The sequence below is a fragment of the Heliangelus exortis genome, chromosome 20 (assembly GCF_036169615.1).
Source record: "Heliangelus exortis chromosome 20, bHelExo1.hap1, whole genome shotgun sequence".
Lineage (NCBI taxonomy): Eukaryota > Metazoa > Chordata > Aves > Apodiformes > Trochilidae > Heliangelus > Heliangelus exortis.
The window spans coordinates 7811010-7831425 of record NC_092441.1 but is presented as its reverse complement, the minus strand read 5'-3'; the positions used below and the strand labels follow the sequence as shown (position 1 = coordinate 7831425).

Here is a 20416-nt window from a genome sequence, read left to right as displayed (position 1 = left end):
CTTTCCCAAGTTGTCTGAAGTTCACAAGATGCCAAACTAAAATTAGAGGTCCTATAAAAGCTGGGATTGCCTTCACCCCCTAATTAGCTTTTCAACCCAAAGCAGCACTATCTGTGTTCAGTCAGGTCAATTCATACAACCTCAACTGTGCTTATTTCAAAGTCTGGGAACTTGCAGCCCAGAGTCGCACGGGTGACACATTTCAGATGTCAAATAAACAGCACATTAGTAAGAGCTGTCAGGATCTATTTCTAGCTCAAAGCCAGAGATGATGCAGCAGGAGGTGAGTTGGAACATCAGTAGCTCCTTGCTTGCCCTGCACCAGTGATCTGCTTTTGACAGCAGCAGTAGCAAGCTGGGCTTTCTAACCAGCTGGTGGAACTGGCATGGACATAACTTGTTCCTGTTGGTGATTCCAGCTGACAGTGCCCAGCAGACCCTGTTAGCAGCTCCTCACAGCAGCAGCTCTGCTCTGCAGCCACCACCATGCTCAGTGCTTCAAGGAACCCAACTGAGCCTCAGTGCCATGGGGTAAAGAGGAGATGTAACCACCACAGACCAGGACTCCATGGTCCCTGTTCCTTCCAGCATTCCTCTCCATCTTACAGGAAGCACAGTAGGACTCAATACAAGCTCATCTAAGTTAAAAGGTTCTCATACTACAGCTCATGTCCCAGCTGCAGGCAGACAGCTGATTTCCCTGGGACTGAGTGCTTCTTTTCCTCCTCTTCAAACAATTTGCATTGACCTTTTAATTTCCACCAGCAGAAATAACCCTGGCCTTGCCCAGACTTTTAAATCATCCCTGATCCTAATCATTCCCACTGTTTTCTGAGTCACAGCAAGCAGAGCCCCAGGTGATGGCACATCACTGAGGGGTGCAGCACCGTGGTACCATGAGGAGCCACAGATATTTTTCTGTCTTTGCCACTGGGTTGGCAAGGGCCACATTCTCCCCTTGCTAAAGTTCCCAACAGGAGCCCACGGGACGTTCCAGACACACATTTGAGCTGACAGACTGTGCTCACCTCCCATGTGAAATGAGCATGAGAGTTGCTGGATTTAGCCTGGATGACTTTGCCCATCAGTGGCCAAGGCTCTGAAGTGCCTCCAGGAGCAGGAGGGCACAGGGGCTCATTGCCTGTGTGACACTGTCCTGGCTGAGCTAGGAAACATTCCCTGCAAGTGGGAAGCAGGAGCCTTCAGCAAGAGATGAAACCCTTCCAGCCAACATCACCACTCCTGGTGCTGGGGTGGGAGGCAGAAGGTGACATTCCCTGCAGCCATGTTCCAGGCTCAACACCACAGCCATGGGGGGCTCTGTGGAAAGTGCTGTCCAGGTGTTTCATTCACTGCTAAGGGGGCTGCTATATCTTGCCATCTTTTTTTCCAGTGTTTTTCTGGCACAGATGGGTAAGGTTAAGAGGGCTGGGAGAGAGGGAGCAGTGGAAAGACAGTTTATGAACCTGCTTTCAGCAATAAGAGAGTTTCAAGCATCACTCAAATCTCTTTCCAAATCTTTGCATCACAGCAGCACAGACACTGAAATGGACAGTTAACATTTTTTCTTCTCTTGTTTGCTGTTGTGTTGTACATTGTTTGAAGCAACAGAAGACTTTTAATGATGCTTTGTATGTCTGTGTGTACATGTATATTCATCTCTCAGCAAGCCACAGACAAAACCAGAATGCAAAACGGTCCCGCTCCCTCCTCCTTGGCTTTAGAAAAGCCCAGGCTTGGCACTGGCTTCCCAAGCTCTCAGCCTCTTACTTGTTGTCAACACTTGTAACTATTGGGCTGAAAAATCTACCCAGTGCAAGTGGGACAGATGCTCTTTGCCAGCTAGAGATCAATACCCTGCTTGTTCCTAACAGAATCCAGGGCACTGCCCAGCAGTCATCTTCCTCAGCACTGCAGAGACTGTGCCAGCTACAGGATGCTTCAGATTTGTGTGATCCTTGATGCAGGAACAGAGATTTGCTTCCACCTTGCTCTGCTTTTTCTCTAATGATCAGGGAATTCCAGATTGGTTTGGGTTCCCCTTTTTCATAGAATCATGTAATCCCACTGGTTTGAATTGGAAGCAACCTTAAAGCTCATCCAGTCCCACCCCCTGCCATGGGCAGGGACACCTCCCACCAGCCCAGGTTGCTCCAAGCCCCATCCAACCTGGGCTGGAACACTGCCAGGGATGGGGCAGCCACAGCTTCTCCGGGCAACCTGGGCCAGGGGCTCAGCAGTGATGAAGGACAGGGAGAGCTCATCCTGGCAGCAGGCAGGGGGTGGAAGAGGACAACACTGGCAGACTATGGAGGAAATAACGTTCATCCTGTCTGACCTAGGCACACAGACACCACTTGGGAAGCTCTCCACACCCCCAGGGGCAGAGCAAAGCCATTTGTCACCCTCCCCAGGCAGCACCTTGGGGAGACATGACTGCTCACGGTCCCCACCACAGCAACACAGAGATCCAAATTCAACCTAAATGAAAATGGCTTCTCAAGCGCAGCAAAGACTGGCAGGGCTGAGAAATACCAATTGTATTCAAAGTAGAAAGCCTGTACTCGAGCAATGTCCTTTATATGCCAGAAAAAAAATCAACCTGCCCTCCTCCACCCTGTTCTCTTGCCCAGCTCAGGCCACACACTGCCCTGTCCTCTGCTGTTCTTTTACCATTTCTAGTTTGCTGCAATGAGACACTGGGAACCCAGTCACCTGAACATTCACATTTTATGCATCTATAAAAGACTCAAGTAACAACAGGACCAGGCAATGTCACCCACTGGAGAACAAGCAGAGACACCCATGGTTTCCCCCATTCACACACCACCACATCAGAGGGGTGGGACAAGCAGAATGTGCACAAACCACTCCCTAACTGCTGTAATGGTTTTGAGATGTCAGTTTGCTGCTGTGATTCTCCTGAAGCCTGGGCAGGGAAAGGTTTCTTTCCCAAACCAGTCACCAGTGCATCCAAGGCATTCCAAGAGGAAAGAAACAGAGGGTTTGAGGCTGAGGCAGTTTGACTGCTACACCAAAACTGTGCATAAAGAATGCAAAACATGCTCAGGTATTCAACAGGTAAGGATTCAGTCCAGCACCAGCAAGGCACAGGAACAAGGGATGCTTTTACGCTGACTCTGAGCCCATGAGCAGTTCCAGCTAATGAGTTGGGTAAAGAACACATTTAAAACCAAATATATTCCTGTGGCTTCACTGAGGTTTTCCTGCCTGTGGCACAGGCCCCGTGCTCTCAGACCAGGAACTGGTGCAAACACCATTGAAAAACCACAACTGCAACCAAAGAAAGTTTTCTAAGACTTAATTCCAGTGTCTAATCTTGATTTCAGGATCTATAAATTTTCTTTGAAAAGAAATTATTAACATTTAAAAATCAGGTAGGAACATACATACCCAGTGACAGCCTATCTTGTTAAATGAACTGCTATATTTGGTTTTTTGAGGACAATTTTGTTAACACAGTTAAGCAAAAAAAAAAAAAAACAAAACCAAAACAAACCACCAAACCCACAAAACCTCACAATTTAAAAAAACAAAACAAACCACCAAACCCACAAAACCTCACAATTTTTCCTTATCACAGTCTGAATGAAGATTCATGTTTTAAGCCAAGAGTTTGCATGCTTAGCATGCACCTTTAAGAAATTATGTTCTGTTTGTTACAGTAGTACTAACTGAGGTGAAATTAAGCTGCATTCAGTGTAAAACACACACACATATACAAATATGAAAAGAACTGAAACCATCATTTCTATGTTTGTTTTTCATAAAACATTTTCTTTTTGTGTTTTGTGTTTACTCCCTCCTGTGTGACTCAGAGCCACAATCTACCTCCACATCACATGTTAAACAGGATTTTGTTAGGCTTTAGTAAGACACAAAGAAATATTCATCATGTAAAATCTCCCCAGAAACATAAATGGCTCTTTCAAATGAAAAAAAAAACTACCTTCCTTTTTTAATTAAAGATTTTGGAAGCATTCAGTGAGATTTAACCTGAAAAATATGATAGAATAAAACACCTTCAGTGGATGCATAAAAAAGATTTAAATCAGCACAGGAAGGGGCTCATCTGCTGTTTGTCTCTGACCCCTTTTATCTGAGTGTACCACAGCCCTTGTCTGCAAAGCAGCCACTGTGCTGCACTCCAGTTTGCCAAAGGAGACACACAGAGATTAAAGATGAAGGGTTTTTTAGAAGTTTCTCAATGCCTAAACATGCAGTGGTGAACTGCTCAGTCTTTGGGAGCACTTTAATACCCCCGCTAATTGCAGCCTTTCTTCATGTGCCCATGAAACCCTCCTGAAACCTAAATAGCTCTGAAAAGCCTGGCTAAAGCAATTTACTGAAGGTCACCTAAGAAGGATGGAGTGGAAAAAATACAGAACTGAGCACAACTCTCCATGTCCAAAGCAAATCCTCAACCAATTGGCTTTTCTATTTATCACTGCATTGGGATAGACACAGATATTTCACATAAAAATTACAGCCCAACACAGCCACCATCTGATAAAACACAGAGAACCCTGCATCCAGTATCCCTTTCAGAAATACTTCTGTGCTCTGATGCCCCCAGCCCCCCCGGCAGGAGAAGCTTCAGCAAGACAGACTGAGCCCAACCTCCATCCCTGCATCTTCCCTGCAGGTCTAACAAGTTGGATCTTTGAAAAACATGACCAAATTGTTGCCACATCAGTGTTGCCTTCATGTGATGGAGGCTGAGCAGAGGAAGCTGCTAGAACCAGCTCCAAGCCCAGTGCCTGCCAAGACAGAGCTCACTGCAAGCTGACAGCTGGTCCAGAAGACAAAATGGAAAGGTTTAAGGGCAATTGCAGCACTGGATGTGAGCTGGGGCCAGCAGGACAGTGTGAACACAAGCCCTTACCTCTCAGTCTCTTATCTATGAGCAGTGACAAGGGCATTGCCCTGCAGAGGACTGGGAGGCTGCACACTCTGAAGATACAAGAGACTGTGATGCTATTGATGGGCTGACAACAGGGACACCCACTGGGGTTTTAGAGGTTTTCACTATTAACTTTTTCTCATTTCAACACCTGCAAAGCAACTGGCCTTTGTCTTTACTATACAATTTTCAAGTCATATAGTTTTGGCCCATCAGTACGTGATCACACATTTCAATACCAAAAAGGAGATGAGATCTGTGAGGAGGGTGTAGCCAGTCTCTTGAAACACAAGCAGTGCCTGCCCCTTGATGTATGAAAACAGCCAATGTAAAATCATTCTCATTACCAAAACCTGCTGCAGTGCAGGAAATGTATTAAAAAAATAACCAAAACAAACCAAACAACAAAAACCAAACAAGGGGCTGTAGCTTTCTGTGCACCTGGGCAGCACCCAGTACCCCCCCCCCTACCCTGAGAACTGCATCTGCTGCCACTCACCAGGCGGTTTGCAAGAGCGATGGTACAGGCTGTGGCTTCAGCTTCCTGCTGACATTTGAGTTTGTCTGAAGTGGCCTTCTCAAACCTGGCTGTGAGCTTTCTCAGGTTCTCATTGAGACGCTGCACATATTAAAAAAAAAAAAAAAAAAAAAAAAAAAAAAAAAAGCACAGTTTTAAGGAAAACCCATCTCCAGAGATGATTCACCCTGCAGGCAGGGCTGGCCAAGCTCCACCTCAGCTCAGGCTGCTCAGGCTGGCACTGGGCTGCAGCCCCATATTATGTTGTGGCATCGACCTGGTCTAGTGGGAGGTGTCACTGGCCATGCAGGGGGGGTGGCACTGGATGATATTTAAGGTCTCTTCCAACCCAAACCAGTCTGGGATTCTGTGATGAGGAGACAGTGTGGAGCAGTGATGGGCTGTGCTATTTTACGTGCTTGTAACTCACATCCTTGGGATTGGGCAGGGGCAAAGAACAGGCAGAACTCATCTATTTGAAGTTCCACCCTGGTGTGAATTTAAAGTGGGACAGTGGGTCCTTATGGCCAAGTACCAATGACTGCTGAGCAATGAGCAGGGCAGCTAAGATAACAATGTTGTATTTCCTGACACTGCAGTCCCCTTGGTCTCAGTCCAGTCCTGATTCACCAAATTATTCTCAAAACCCCAATGGGGCTCCTTGAGCAGCTGGAGGTATGCTTGAACCATCCCTGAGCCATACCTCCTGCATCCTCTCTCTAGAAAGGAATATGACATCTAAGTCAGGAATATGGCATATAAATAAGGAATATGGCATCTAAGTCAATCGAGTTGCTCTGCTCCTAAGCTGCCTGAGCATGTGCCATGGGACACTCCTGCAGAGGACCCAAACTAGCTCCAGGTGGGACCAGCTCGAGTGCAGGCTGGCCACAAAGTGTTTTGGTTCTGGAAAGGGGCAGAAGCAGCCCAAACCACCTGGAGCCCATCATGCTCTCCCCTTTGCTAGTGAAAAAGAGCTTTTTGCTTGGCCAGAGCTGCTCACACATCTGTGGGTCCCACAAGCACTTGGAGCATTTCAGTTCTGATAAGAGAAGCAGAAGTAATAATGGATTTTATCTGCACCCAATGCAAACTGCTTTAGGCTAAACTGCTTGTAAATCACCTTAACACTGAGCTACACACTGAAAATAAACCTGAAAAATACAAAAGGATAAAGGATTGTATGAGGCTACCTGCAGCGCTCCAGAACACTGGAAAACAGAAAGCAGCCTCTCCTCAACCTGCTTTGGAATTAATAACACAAATGGTTTCTGTCTTTGTGGGCATGTGAGTGTCTGTGCACACAGAGGTACTCTCACATATATAAAAGCACAAGCTGACAAATGAGAATCTGTGAGCTATGAAGAACCCCCCAGACACACAAATATATCCATGTGCAACCATGAGGGGACATCTTGCTTCTCCAGCAGCCCTCCCCAGAGGCATGGCAACTTTATTTCCCAGGGAAACAAAGGAAAAGTCCTCAGTATTTCTGACAATGCAAAGAGTTTCATTCATTACTAAAAATGGGTTTGTGACAGCTTGGGGCCTGGCTGTGAGCAGGTATGAATCAGCCTCATGTCAGTGAAGCTATCCAAGATATGCCAGCTTGATAAGCAAAGATATACCCTCCACATCCCCCCACGCTCAGCAGTGTATCATTACTCATCTGCAGAGGGAAAACTCACCCAAAACAGTCAGTTTTACAAGTAAGTGCCTGGAGGTGGAGTATCAGCAATCCCCTCAAAGATTGCCATTTGCTTTAACAAAATCCTGTCTTTAAAAAGAAAGAAAAAAAAAAAAAAGAAAAAAAAAAAAAAAAAAAAAAAAAAGAAAAAAAAAAAAAAGAAGAAAATAGGCAAAAGAAAAGTTCAGGCATTATAAGCTTTGGAAATAAGCAGAGTAAAGGGATGAACAAAGTTCCCCAGCACCATATTTCACATCTGAGAGGAAAGAATTAGAGGCTGAAGACCACTGAACCTAACTTAAGGCAATGTGCTCAGCCTGCTTTCACCCCACTGGGAGGGAGCTACCAGGGGGGGCTCTGGAGATTTTTAGAATATTTTTAGATAACAGTGTAGTAAGCATTTTAAGAATAATAAGAGGCATCAAGAGAGGTATATCTGTTCTAAAAAGGAAGATGTCAGGTGGCAGAGATGAGTACTGGGATGAGATGTCTGGAGGGACTGTGCTGCCTCCTCCTCTCCAGGTGAGATCTCAAAGTCACTTCTTTCAAGACAGATTTATCAGCCTGGCTGCCAGCACCTTGGCTCTGAGAGGGGCTTTTGCACCAGCTGTGGTGTTAAGACAAAAGCACTGCCACAAAGGACCCTTCACTCCTGAGGAAGCATCCCAGACCCATAGCACCTCAAAAAAAGGCAGGTTTGGAGCACAGCAGTGGCTGCCTGCATGAAGGGATGTGGAGAGCAGAGCCAGGGGAACCTGGGCTGAAGCCTAAGGGACAATCTGGCTGGGTCCCTGAGCTGGATTTCACACTTTGCTGTTAGCAGGTATTGGACAGGGAAGAGGGGGGCAAAAAAGCAGTGTATCTTTTAAGAGAGGGGCAATTTTTTGAAGGAAAAGGAGAAAACCTAGAAGCTGCTCTCCATATAAAGGCACTTTTCATCACACAGGAGATGATGATGCACAAGATACGCCGCCAAGGAGCTGGGTGGTGGCAAGTTGTTAGACTTATGGTAGAGCAGCTGTCATCCTGCAAAACATGCCCAGTGCTGGGGACAGAGTCCAGCTCTGTGTCACCAGCACCCTCAACCAGCCTCTGGTTCCTCCTCCCTGATTCTCTGCAGTACTCCAGGAACATACTGATTTGAGATAACAAGTTTTCTGAGGACCCACACCACATGTAGAGGTAAATTACACCTCTACAGATCAGGTAGGAATATTAAGAATTAATAATTAGCATTCTTTCTAAGGTGTAATCATGGAATCCCAGACTGGTTTGGGTCAGAAGGGACCATATAAACCATCTAATCTCAATCCCCCCTGCCATGGGCAGGGACACCTCCCACCAGCCCAGGTTGCTCCAAGCCCCATCCAACCTGGGCTGGAACACTGCCAGGGATGGGGCAGCCACAGCTTCTCTGGGCAACTTGGGACAGGGGCTCAGCACCCTCATTGTGAAGACTTTTTTCCTCTTGCTGCTTTAAATCAATGAACAGATGACACCAAAGAATAGATAACAAAAAAGCAGCAATAAAAGGGGTGGAAAAGACTACGATCTCCTGACTCTTTGGATTCCCACCCTACCCTTAAGAACACACAAGTGCAGAGAAGCACCTTTCTCCAAATTCTCCGCAAGAAGTGACAAGCATGGTGGGTCCCACCAAAGGGCAAGGACTTACAGCAATTTTAGCCTTGATGCTGGCCAGCTTGTCCTGGGCAGCTGCCAGCTCAGCATTGGCTTTGCTCAGAGCCTGCCTCTTGGGCTCCACCTCACAGTAGACCTCGTGGAAACGCACGATGTTGACCACCCAGGAGCAGAGCCCAGCAGCGGCGTAGGACTTGGTGGTGACAAATTCAGGTTTAAACTTGGGATCTTGTAAATACGGCTGAAGGGCTTTGAGGCAGTTCTCGTGGATGTTCTCCTTGTCGAACTTGATCAAGGAGTCCAGGAAGCTATCCACTCTGACCATGGAGGCTTTCGCTGCTTTCCAGCTCCTGTCCTTGGGAATTCTTCCTCTTGGGGCCATCAGCACCATCACGGCGGCCATGACGTTGCTGACAGCTGAAGGTGGTGACCCAAAAGACCTCAGCTCAGTCAGATTCTTCTAAAAATGGGGGAAACGAGGTTGTTAGACAAAAATGCAAGGGATTTCTTTTCACTTTGCCACTAACAGAGCCAGGCTATCAAGCTGATACATCAGGCTTCTCTCAGTCTGAGCATTGCTGCCTTTAGCTCACCACTGGGAACGTTTGCAGCCCACCATGGCATCCTGAGATGCATCTGGACCATCTCCAGGAGTTATTCCTTGCAGGAAATTGCATAGAAAGTGTTTTGCTTTTGTTGTTGTTACTGTCTTTTGTTTATTAGAACCTCTGCAGGGATTGAACAGGTCTGGCCAAGCACCATCCTCCTTTCCAAGGAGGCACAGACAGCCCAGCCACCTCCACGGAACACTGACTGTCTCTTTTTGGACAGGGCTGGCATCTCCTCTCACTTACCTCTCCCCACAGCCATTCTGTAAAAGATACAAGTCCGAATGGACACGGTGCTCTTCTTTTAAACTAGGAGGTGACAGTGGCACAAAAACAGCCATGCAGCTGTGCATGTCCTTGCCAGCTGACTCCAAATATCATCACTGCATTCTTCTCAACAGATTTTCTCCCTGTTTTCCCTATCAACACTGCATATAACTGCTGTCCAAATAAGACAACTCAGATAATTGGGCAGAAACTCTGCATGCACACATAAATATTGCTGATTACTTGTGTCGGCAAGTCAGGCTCTCTGATGCATCTTGGATCAGCAGGTAAAGGAGACCATGCCTTCCACTGCTCTGCTACTGCAGTCTGACAGGTTCCTAGGGAAAATCTCAGCATGTCCCTAACCTTTATCTTATGAGATACTCTACAGCTTCAGCACAAAACCTCCCTGGACCCCAGCCCTCCATCCTGCATGTCCTCCATGCTGGTGTACAGGTCTGAGCCAGAGACAGTGCCTGGACAGCAAGACAGAGGGAAAGAGGGTGACAGTAAGGTGACTTCCTATTCCCCATGAGACAGGAGAACAAACAGTGGAGCCAGCCAACAGTGGAGAAGAGAAGCAAACCACCCACCTCCAGCTCCTCCTGCTCTCCCTGGCTACGAGTAAAGAGCATCCTGGTGCCACCTCATAGCTGCTCCAGGTTACACCAGAGACCAACTATGTACCAGCTGGAAAGAAGCTGGAGAACAGTCAATAAAAAGGCCAAAAACTTGGGCCATCAGATGACACTGCCCCCAACAATGCAGAGCAGAGGTACTGAATTCCCAAGGGAATCTTCACCCTACCTTGTTGAGGGTGTTCAGGGCATCTTGGGCAGCTGCCAGGGCAGGCTCAGCTTTGGCCAGGTCCTCCTCACAGTCCTTCTGTTTTCGCTCAACCTCCTGGGTGATCAGTGCCACTTTCTGCTCCTCCTCATCAGCGATTGCCTTTTCCCTGCTCACTTTCTCCGTCTCCACGCCCACCACCTTGATCAGTTTGTCAGCATTGTCATTCTTCTGCTTCAGCTCCACTTCTTGGGCTGCCAGCTTGGCCTTCAGCTCATCCACCTGGAGGGAAGAGACGTGTGGGAGCACAGCCCCTCACCAGCCCACTCCCCACCCTGCCCAGCAGCAGGGGCTCACCCTGAGCAGCACCCCATGACCTGGAGGTCCCATGAGTAGAGCAAGCCCTGGCAGCAGAGAGAAGCCACATTTCCAGTTGTTAGCAGGAATCTGCTGCTCTCCTTTGCTTGTGGTTGCTTGAGTCACCACTGGGGAGCCCACAGACATGGTCCAAACATGGGAGCAGTGTGCCAGCAGTGAGGAACCCAGCAGGGGAAAAACCAACCCCAGCTGGGGGAGGTTGTCCCATCCCTGCTGGGACACTGAGCAGAAGTGCCAGGGCAACCCAAATGCTGCTCTGGGCAAGATACCGTGGGATGCAGGTGGCACCTTTCATTTCAGGAATTCTTGGGATTATTTTTGTACAGCCCAGGAGCCTCACAAGGAAAGCACCAAAAGGCACATGGAATGTGTGTATGTATAGCAGAGGCACCTGACAAGTGGACACAGGCATGGACAACAGGGCCACCAGGGCCACAGGGAGCTGCTAAGAAAGATGAAAAGAAGCAGCTCCATGTGGAGGGGAGAGAAGAGACTGTTTAATGTCCAGAACAAGAACAGAGGATTGGAGATGCACATCTGTTCTAAGACGTGAGCTCTCAGAGCTCAGGGTGGAGCTCAGGCTGCTGCAGTGACCTGTCCTGACAGCAACAGAAGAGTCATTACCACATCCAGGGGAGAGCAGAAAAACACCATCAAGTTTTCCAGCATCTGCCAACACTGGTGAAAGCAGATGACCATCAAACCACAGACAGCATATCCCACCAGACTGTCATCCCAAAGAGAATACTATCAACCTCCTTCCCATAGGCAACATCAGGAGAATAACCAGGTCAAGGTGTGAGCAGGTAGATCCAGCATGTGCCTTAGCACACAGGATACCATTATCAGCCACAAAAAGGTCAGCAGTTGGTCCCAGACAGTGATAAAAAATGTGAAAACCTGGGAGCAGCTTCCTGAGTTCAGGACAACCTGATAAGCAATTAGCAATGTGAGGCAGAAAGGGGAAGATCAAAGCAAAGGAGAAGGGAATGTAATGTGACTCCAACAGGGAAGGAAGAAACACTTGTCACCCATGAGGAGAGAAAGAGAATTATTAAGGAATAGAAAACCTGGAGGGCAGGCTCCAAGAAGACTTGTTTTATTTGATAGTCCCTGTCTTGTTTCAAGAACACAAAATAGATCCACAAAGGTCAGCAATTAATTGATAGAACAAGCAAGGCTTGAACCTGGAACCCAGCAATGCAATATTAACCAAAGCCAGATGAAAAATTACCCAGCAATGGGCTCTGAACAGAGCACTGACCTCTTCAGAGCAAACATCCCTGACAAACAAATGACTCATCCCACACATCTTCCCAGGTCTATGATGACCTAATAACTAGAAGCCAGCTTATTCTTTTCTGAGTACTGAGGACAGACACTGCCTTCAGAGAAGGGTGGTTTGGTGTCTAAGCTAATGGAAAAAACATTTATTTGGAAGAAAAGTTGATCAAAGGCACCAAGGTATCCAAATCTCAAAAGGAAATTAAAAAGACTACTGGGGGATAGGAGAGGGGGGGGAGGTTATTTTGAAACTCTAACAGCTAAGTCAAAAAGTACCCTGCAACCCTGGCAGCCAGGCCCCCCCCAGGCTGAGGCCACACTGAGCAGTCTATAGAAATCCATAAAATTAATCATTAATTTGTCACAGCAACCAAGCAGCAGGTATCTGGTTAACACTGACAATGGGAGCTCATACCCAGGTATCAAAATCCTCATTTTCTTTGAAAATAAAACCCCCACAGTGTAGCACTTCCAAGCACCGTGACCACAATGTGGAGATGACACACTTGAGTGAGGCAGAAGGCTTTTCACTTCTCCAGCACCAAGACCAACCATCTCCATGGGTGAACGTGAAGTTCAGAAATCCATATTCAAGACTGAGCATTCAGATGTGATTTCCAATACTGCTGTATATCCACACTCTGGTTTCAAATCAACAGCAGTTTTGCCTGTTGCACACATCTGATAATCTAGGTGTTTAATTTTAGGCCCCCAGTACTAATTTTAGATTGAAATTTGACATATTTATCCTCACTGCTCTGCATCTTAATCAGCCTTACAAACAGGCCCAGCCTTACTCCAACCACACCTGAATTTTGTGTTCTTTTGCCTTTCTTGCCACAGCAAAACCCACAGGACCCACCAGTTCCGTGACTTCCCATCTCCTCCTCCATCTGCCACTGCTCAGCCCCTGCCTTGTGGCTTCTCAGAGAACCTTTGCCAATGTCACACCCACCTGAAGATGCCTGACAGCCACTACAGGGACTTGGTTCCTCTCCAAAGGTGAGTTTGATATGAGATGATTCCAATAAAAACCAGACCTCACCCATCTTGTTCCCCACTGGGGCAGCATCAAAACCAGCATCACCCCACGGGTCAGCACAATTCATTGCCTCCAGAGGTCAGGCAGATGTAAGGTCTGCTCTGCAGTGAAGCCATGCACATCCTGCTCTGGTGGGCTTCACTGGGAGTGATGGGGGCTTTTTCCTACTCCCTGTTCAACCTCAGATGCAGCCTTACAAAGAAGATGTAATTTGGTCACAACAACCCCATGCAACGTTACAGACTTGGGGAGGAGTGGCTGAAAAGCTGCCAGGCAGAAAAGGACCTGGGGGTGCTTGGTTGATACCTGGTTGAACATGAGCCAGTGTGTGCCCAGGTGGCCAAGAAGGCCACCAGCATCCTGGCTTGTATCAGGGACAGTGTGGCCAGCAGTAAAAGTGGTCATGTCCCTGTGCTAGGGACTGGTGAGACCTCATCTCGAGTGCTGTGTTCAGTTCTGGGACCCTCACTACAAGAAGGACACTGAGAACTTGAGAAGTTCAGAGAAGGGCAATCAAGGTGGTAAAGGGTCTGGAGAACAGCTAATCTACATTACAGACAGGCACTCTTTTTCCTTAAAAATGGATAGCATAATGCAAGGAAAATGAGCAGTGAGCCTCAGCTTTAGTTTAAAAGGATGCTCTGTTTCATTTGAAAGAGAGAATTCCTGATGAAGTTATGTCAATTTACTGGGTGCAACTCCAAAAATCACCAAGTTTCCTGTATTTCAGAAGCTCTTTATCACCACAGCTGATGTACAGGATGATATACACAGCCAACTGTATCCCTATCTCACTTTATTTACTCTGATCTTCCATTTGGGGTTAGCACCACCCAAACAGCAGAGACAAACAACACCTAAACACTGCACAATTCCTGCCTTCTTCTTCCAAAGTACATCACAGAACTTTTGCTCCTCTGGGAACCCAGCTGAAGCCAAGCTAGAGCCAGGATCTAGCAAAAACTTTACACCCTGCACAATTTCCACCTCCAAAGCTTCCAAAGGCACTCCTGGTGGGTGCAGGCCACCGAGATGTCCAACAGAAACAGACAACCCCAGCTTTACCCCCAGACAGTTCACTTACCTGGGCAGATGTGCTGTTGAGCTTCTCCAGGCCATTTTCCAGCCGTTCCATTTTTGCTTTTAAGTCCCTGCCCTTTTTCAACAGCAAATTCTGATAGAGTTTGATTTGCTCCAGGAATGACTTTGGGGTGGTGTAGTTGTACCGTCGCTCATTGCTCAGGTACAATCGGGACATCTCGTTGACACTTGTGTGGACATAAGCCATGAATTTGCTTATTGAATCCTTCACTGAATCCTAAAGGCAGGGTGACAGGACAAGGAGAAAATCTAAATATACCACAGACCTGTGTTGTATATAAAGGAATTTATTAACTTTTCATTCTGCTGCAGCAAAATCCGGGATATAACATCTAAGTTGATCCCTTTTCATTCGTTATCTCTAAAATAACTTTGTCTGCTTGTGTGTGCTATACCTCCTATTTTATCTGGTACTTTATCTTATTCCAAGCAATTTTTCTAGCATTCAGTTCTAGAAAATAACAACCTTTTAAGTATAAATTTGGACTTTTCTTACCTCCAAATGGGGAAAGTGCACATTCATAAAAAGAAAAGACTTTATTCTTCAAAAATCCTACCCAGAGAAACAAAAGAAACAGAACTGAATCTCTCTGAGTAGCAGGTTGGCATCAATGACAACTTGACATATTTTTTGCCCTTGACAATTACAGCTGCTCAGACACTCCCACGGAGAAAAAAACTGTGGTCCAGGCAACAACCAACAGCAGGAGGTTATTCCCTATTCTGAGCTAGAAGCTGTCTCTTGCTGGCAGAGCAAGGACTCCCTGGCAGTGCTCATGGAGCACAAACACCCACAGCACACGGCCTGTGGCCACCCCTCTGCTAAGGACCCTGCTGAGAAATCAGGACCATACTGGAAATGTTGAGTTCACTGCATGTCAGCCTGACCAGCACCTCCTCCTGATGTCCTGGATCAGTGCTGGAAGGCAATTAATATGAGCAGACCTCTCTGCTGTCCCATCCTTGCTGTGTGAGGTATTGCCTGCAATAACTGGAGGGATGAGGTGACACCTGGCTGCCACCAGCACCGTGTGGCAGTGGTGGCCGTGGCTGGCTCGTGGCAGAGGGGCTGAAACCCAGACACAGCTCCCTCCAGGATGAGGTGCTCACCTCCACAGCCTCTGTTTCTTGCAGGAAGCTGAGGCTGACAGACTCCAGGGCCTCCCGTGGCCACTCCTGGAACCAGTCCATGGTGGTGCAGCTGATGATGGCAGGGAACCTCCTGCTGCAGACACGCAGCTTGCTGCCCACGGGGGAAAAGCACAGAGCCACCTGCGGAGCCCCAGGGAGAAGAAGGTGAGATGTGAGCTCCAGCCAGCTCTTCCAGCCCCTTCCTTTGGAAGTGTTGAAAGCCAGGTTGGATGGGGCTTGGAGCAACCTGGGCTGGTGGAAAAAGTCCCTGCCCATGGCAGGGGCTTAGAACTGGATGAGCTTTAAGATCCCTTCCAAACCAAACCATTCTCTGAGATCTCTCACCACCCACTGCAGGTCCAGCCAACTCAGCCCTTGATGCCAGCATGCCTGGCCTGGAAAAGGCATAATGTAGCAGCAAACATTTTTTCTCTTCAGTAAAGACAAGCAGTGGTGTTAAGCATTGCTTTGGTCAAAAGCAGAAGCCTGGCACCCTTTCAAGGCTGAAGCTGGGGTTCAGTATAATTGCTCTTCTCTGCTCCAGCACACACAGCTTTGCCCAGCAGGGAACTGGCATCCAGATTCAAATGGTACAACCAGGAATTAATGTGAATGGACCTAAAATCTCCTGGCAGGAGCACAGGTCTGCCTGGATTGTTCCCCACAAGCCAGCATTGAAAAGGGATGAGGTGGTTCAAACTCAAAATCTGCTTTTATCAGAATGAGAAATTTTTAAAAATAGAGAGATCTCAAAACAAAGCAGAATGGAAATAAAAGCATTTGTGAACGTGTTTTTATCCGCTCATTGCATTTTTGCACAGCAGATCCTTTGCTTTTCAGGCTTTTATTTCAGTCCAACAGCTGCTAAAAGTGTCTGTGGTGCAGAAAATCATGGAGTTTGTGGGTCTCTGAGAAATCTCTCTTCACATTCTCTGGGGCCTGGTCAAAGGGTTGTTACTTTCCTGATCAGCATCTTCCCAGCCTGGCACCATTTCTCCTTCCTCCTGTCTTCAGAACCCTTCCCTCACCCACCAGCCTGTCCTTGCAGACCCAGAGCCTCCTTCCCCCAGCTCAGCTCCTCTCCAGAAGGAAACTTGGCCAGGGTGTGAAGTCAGGACAAGGCAAAGTACTTTTCCCCTTCACTACTCCGTCCCCCCAGCTTTAAATGAAGTAAATTAAGACCCAAGGACCAAACCCTGCCCCAGAATCCATCCCATCCCTCCCCCTGCAGATGGATTCAGGAGCTCAGCCCATCAGACACAAAAAGGACACACAGAAGCTGCCACCATGTGAAGAAGCAGCAAGAGGTGAGGAAGGGCCATTTGGGAAGCAGTGGGTACCACGCTCTGCATGGACTCCTTAGCCCTGCCTGCTCTCTGCAGAGCCTGCCCAGGCCACGGGGCAGGGGGCTGCTGACTCCAATCCGGGTGCTGGAACAACCAAGGTGATAGAAGAGCTCCAAAAGAAAAGAGCTCCAAAAGAGAAGTGCTCTAAAAGCACCAGTGCTCATCAGAAATTCCCCTCTACACTGGGAGAGAGAGGAGGTGGGCATCTATATTGTGCCATGGTCCCCTAATTTTCTCTCAAAAATGAACTCTCTATCTGTTCCCCATCCTAAACATGTACATATCTACACCAAATAGGGAACAAGCCATGCTACCCCACTGAACACGTCCCACCCACATGAACTAAGCAGTAAGTAAGAAGGAGGACATGGGTTCCTGATGCAAAGATCACATCTCCACTCATTGCCCATCCTACCTCCCTGCTGTGGGGCCACAGCACTGTTCAGTCCTGCAGATGGGACTTCCTGGAAGAGTCTAACTCCTTACACTGTGTTTTCTCCACATGCTGGGCATACCTGGGGAGTTCTGAAACTGTTTTGGGATCTTAGGACCTTTCTATGCTGGAATATGGGCTGCAACATACAGGAAGAAATCCTCTAAGCAGGTTGTGTCCAACACACTCAGTCCCCACAACCCTCTAGTTTAAATACAATGGGTTTTTTCATTCTTCTGGCACTGGATTATCAACAACACATGGACTGATCCCCCATGCAGCTTCTCCAAGCAGCAAGACCTGCTCCTGATGCACCCCAATTAAGCTCTTGTGCATGGCTTTGAAGGTGGAAAGGATAATCTTGCTCAACTCTTGGAAGAGAAAATTTTCAGCTCCCACAGTGCTTCCTAAAGCCCAAGAGGCAGCATTTCCTACACTTCCAAACCACTTGCTAAGAAAATCACAGATCACGTCACAAACAGGCAGAGACTCCTCATAGGCTGCAGCCTGACCTCCCCCCAAAGTAGCCCAAGGCATCTCCACCCCATATCCCTGTATCAAGGATGATGGGGAAGGACCCAAACTCCCCAAGCACATTTGACCTTCATCTGGCGTCGAACACGCTCTATAAAAAATTTCCAGCAATTCTCTCTGGAGTCCACCAGCCCCCGGGCTTTGACTTCACTCCTCACACTGTTGATGATGTTTTCAACTTCTTCATCGGGGAAGAGTTCAGGGATTTCACCTAAGAGAAGAGGACATGTTTAGATTTACTGGTCTGGATTTTCTTGAAGTCTTAGAGCAAAGTAAAGCAGCTTCTTCCCTCTTCTGGGGCTCGGGGAAGCCTCAAGAAAAATCATTGCACCTGGTGCCCACGGACCCCACAAGCAGGAAAGGGGCACAGAAGCTCAGGCTGCTAAAAAACACACCTGTGAGAGCAAACTTTCTTATAAAAGCATGAGGTAAACAAACATAGGATAGAATGCAAGTATAGAAATTCCTTTTTTTTTTTTCTTTTTTCAGATCTACAGTGTTAATTAGGTTATCAAAGAAAAAATAATCAAATACCTAATATGCTGTACATGACAGTGTAAAAATCATTTTAGTTTTGCAGTTTATTTACTCAACACGTACAGTTTCTGCAGTTGTTCAGTGCTATTTCCAGCAGTGCTCAAATAACTCCCAAGTGACCACAATGTTTTAAAAGTTAGAAATATTTTAAAACCTTTTAGAAGTTAATTGTTATGCAACTGATGGCCAAAAATGTAAATAACCAAATATTTTTTTAGTGGTTCCCTAATTTATCACCCATTCACTTCCTTTCTGGTTTCTGATTTGGCTGAAATCATCATTATTGAAATCCTGTCCATATGAGCAAGAATCACTTAGGAAATCAGAAACCTGCTCATTTCTAAGAAAGACTAAAATATATGTTTTGTTTTAGTGTCTTAGGTGAAGAGACAAGTAAGAAAAACAAGGTCACAGAGAGCAGCCAGACCCCTCAGCAGCACCCTCTGGGCAGTCCCAGTCCTGGCATGATCCCTTCATGAGATGGTTGGGTTCATCCACATCATTCCCGAGAGGTGGTGGGAGCTACTCACAGCCCCCCACAACAACCCCTGGCTTTGCTCCTGATTACAAATCCATCACAGGCAGGGCATGTTTGCTGCTGGGACCATATGGCCAATTTATGGCCACGTATCAGCTCTGGAGTAACTCACAAACTATCACTCCACTGAGCTGTCAGCTCTCCACCCCTCACATCCATGGAGGTCACCTTCACCAGCTGGCATCTTCCCACTCCCCAGTCATAAATAAAGCAACAAGAAGAGGCCCACAGTAGTAGCAGTGATTTACCAGGGAATCTGGGAATACACCTGCTCTGGGTTCCTTCATGTGGTGACACAGCTGCACAGTCCCATGTGCCTTGTAGCTGCAGAGCACCCAGCACAGGGAGTGCTCACCCACACATCCTTGTGCTGTGGTCTGCAAGGAAGCAGGGCACTCCAAGCCCCATCCAGCCTGGGCTGGAACACTGCCAGGGATGGGGCAGCCACAGCTTCTCTGGGCCAGGGGATCAGCACCCTCACAGGAAAGAATTTCTTCCTGATGTATAACCTAAATCTCTTCTCATTTTAAACCACTGCCCATTGTCTTCTCACTACACACCCAAGTCCTCCCCCAGCTTTCTTGTAGCCCCTTCAGATATTAGAAAGCTGCTATAACTCACCTCAGGGCCTCTTCTTCTCCAGGCTGAACAACCCCAATCCCTCAGCCTGGCTTCCCAGGGAGGTGCTCAGCCCTCTGAGCATTTGAGTGGCTCTGCTCTGGAGACATTCCAGGAGTTCTGTGTCCTTCTTGTGTTGGGGACTCCAGAACTGGACACAGTACTCCAAGTGGGGTCTCACCAGAGCAGAGTAAGGGAGAATGCCCTCCCTTGACCTGGTGTCTGTGCTTCTTTTGATGCAGCCCAGGATGATGGAGTTCATCCTTACCAAGGAGATCTTAGCACTGCTTACACTCTAAACTTTAATGCATGTCTCCTAGCTTACTTCATATATTGCCCTTCTGAGTATTGTAGAGCTACAGCTGCTGACATGAGCAAAGCTACATTGAAAAGAGGGAGAGGAGAAGTCAAACCCACCAGAGACATACCTGATGCAAGGAAGTCATTCACCAGCACTAAGAACTGCTCATCTGCCACCTGTGTGTCAGTCATGAGGAACACGGTGCCTACATTCTTCACTCCAGATTTTAGGTACTGGTTTGCCAGGTCTGCCTGAGGTTGAAAAACAAGTGGAATTAGGAGCTGCACATACACCCTGCAAAGTAGGGCATAGGTGCCACACCAGAAGTGGATATTAACTGAGAACAATTGCAATTAATTTGCATGATACTGTACTTTGGCCACTTTCCATCATCACTGATGAGCCTCTCAGGTTATGTGAGGGACACTATCACTGTCATTGTCATAGAACACAAAAATGAGAAGAAATAGCCAGCACTGGGAGACAAAGCCTGTAGCTGAAGCACTGGGAGGTCAATGCATGTGGCTGAAGATCTCAGTGCAATCCCTGGCTTGGGTTGGGAGGAACCTTAAATCGTCTCATTCCAACCCCCCTGCCATGGTCAGGGGCACCTCCCACCAGCCCAGGTTGCTCCAAGCCCCATCCAACCTGGGCTGGAACACTGCCAGGGATGGGGCAGCCACAGCTTCCCTGGGCAAGCAGGGGCTCAGCACCCTCAGTTCTGCTGCTTCTTTCCTTCCCCT

At 47.5% G+C, this 20416-nt stretch overlaps 1 protein-coding gene across 1 annotated transcript in view; it reads right to left on the bottom strand.

Annotated features, from left to right (window-relative positions):
* Positions 1 to 20416, bottom strand: part of DNAH9 (dynein axonemal heavy chain 9) — a 170928-nt gene that overhangs the window by 73337 nt on the left and 77175 nt on the right. Inside the window, exons 45-51 of the mRNA XM_071764710.1 lie at positions 19801 to 19924; positions 17748 to 17890; positions 15346 to 15507; positions 14219 to 14452; positions 10452 to 10712; positions 8804 to 9229; positions 5424 to 5543 (exon numbers count right to left, since the gene is read on the bottom strand). Coding sequence (XP_071620811.1) covers positions 5424 to 5543; positions 8804 to 9229; positions 10452 to 10712; positions 14219 to 14452; positions 15346 to 15507; positions 17748 to 17890; positions 19801 to 19924 — 1470 coding nt within the window. The remainder of the gene's footprint in view (positions 1 to 5423; positions 5544 to 8803; positions 9230 to 10451; positions 10713 to 14218; positions 14453 to 15345; positions 15508 to 17747; positions 17891 to 19800; positions 19925 to 20416) is intronic.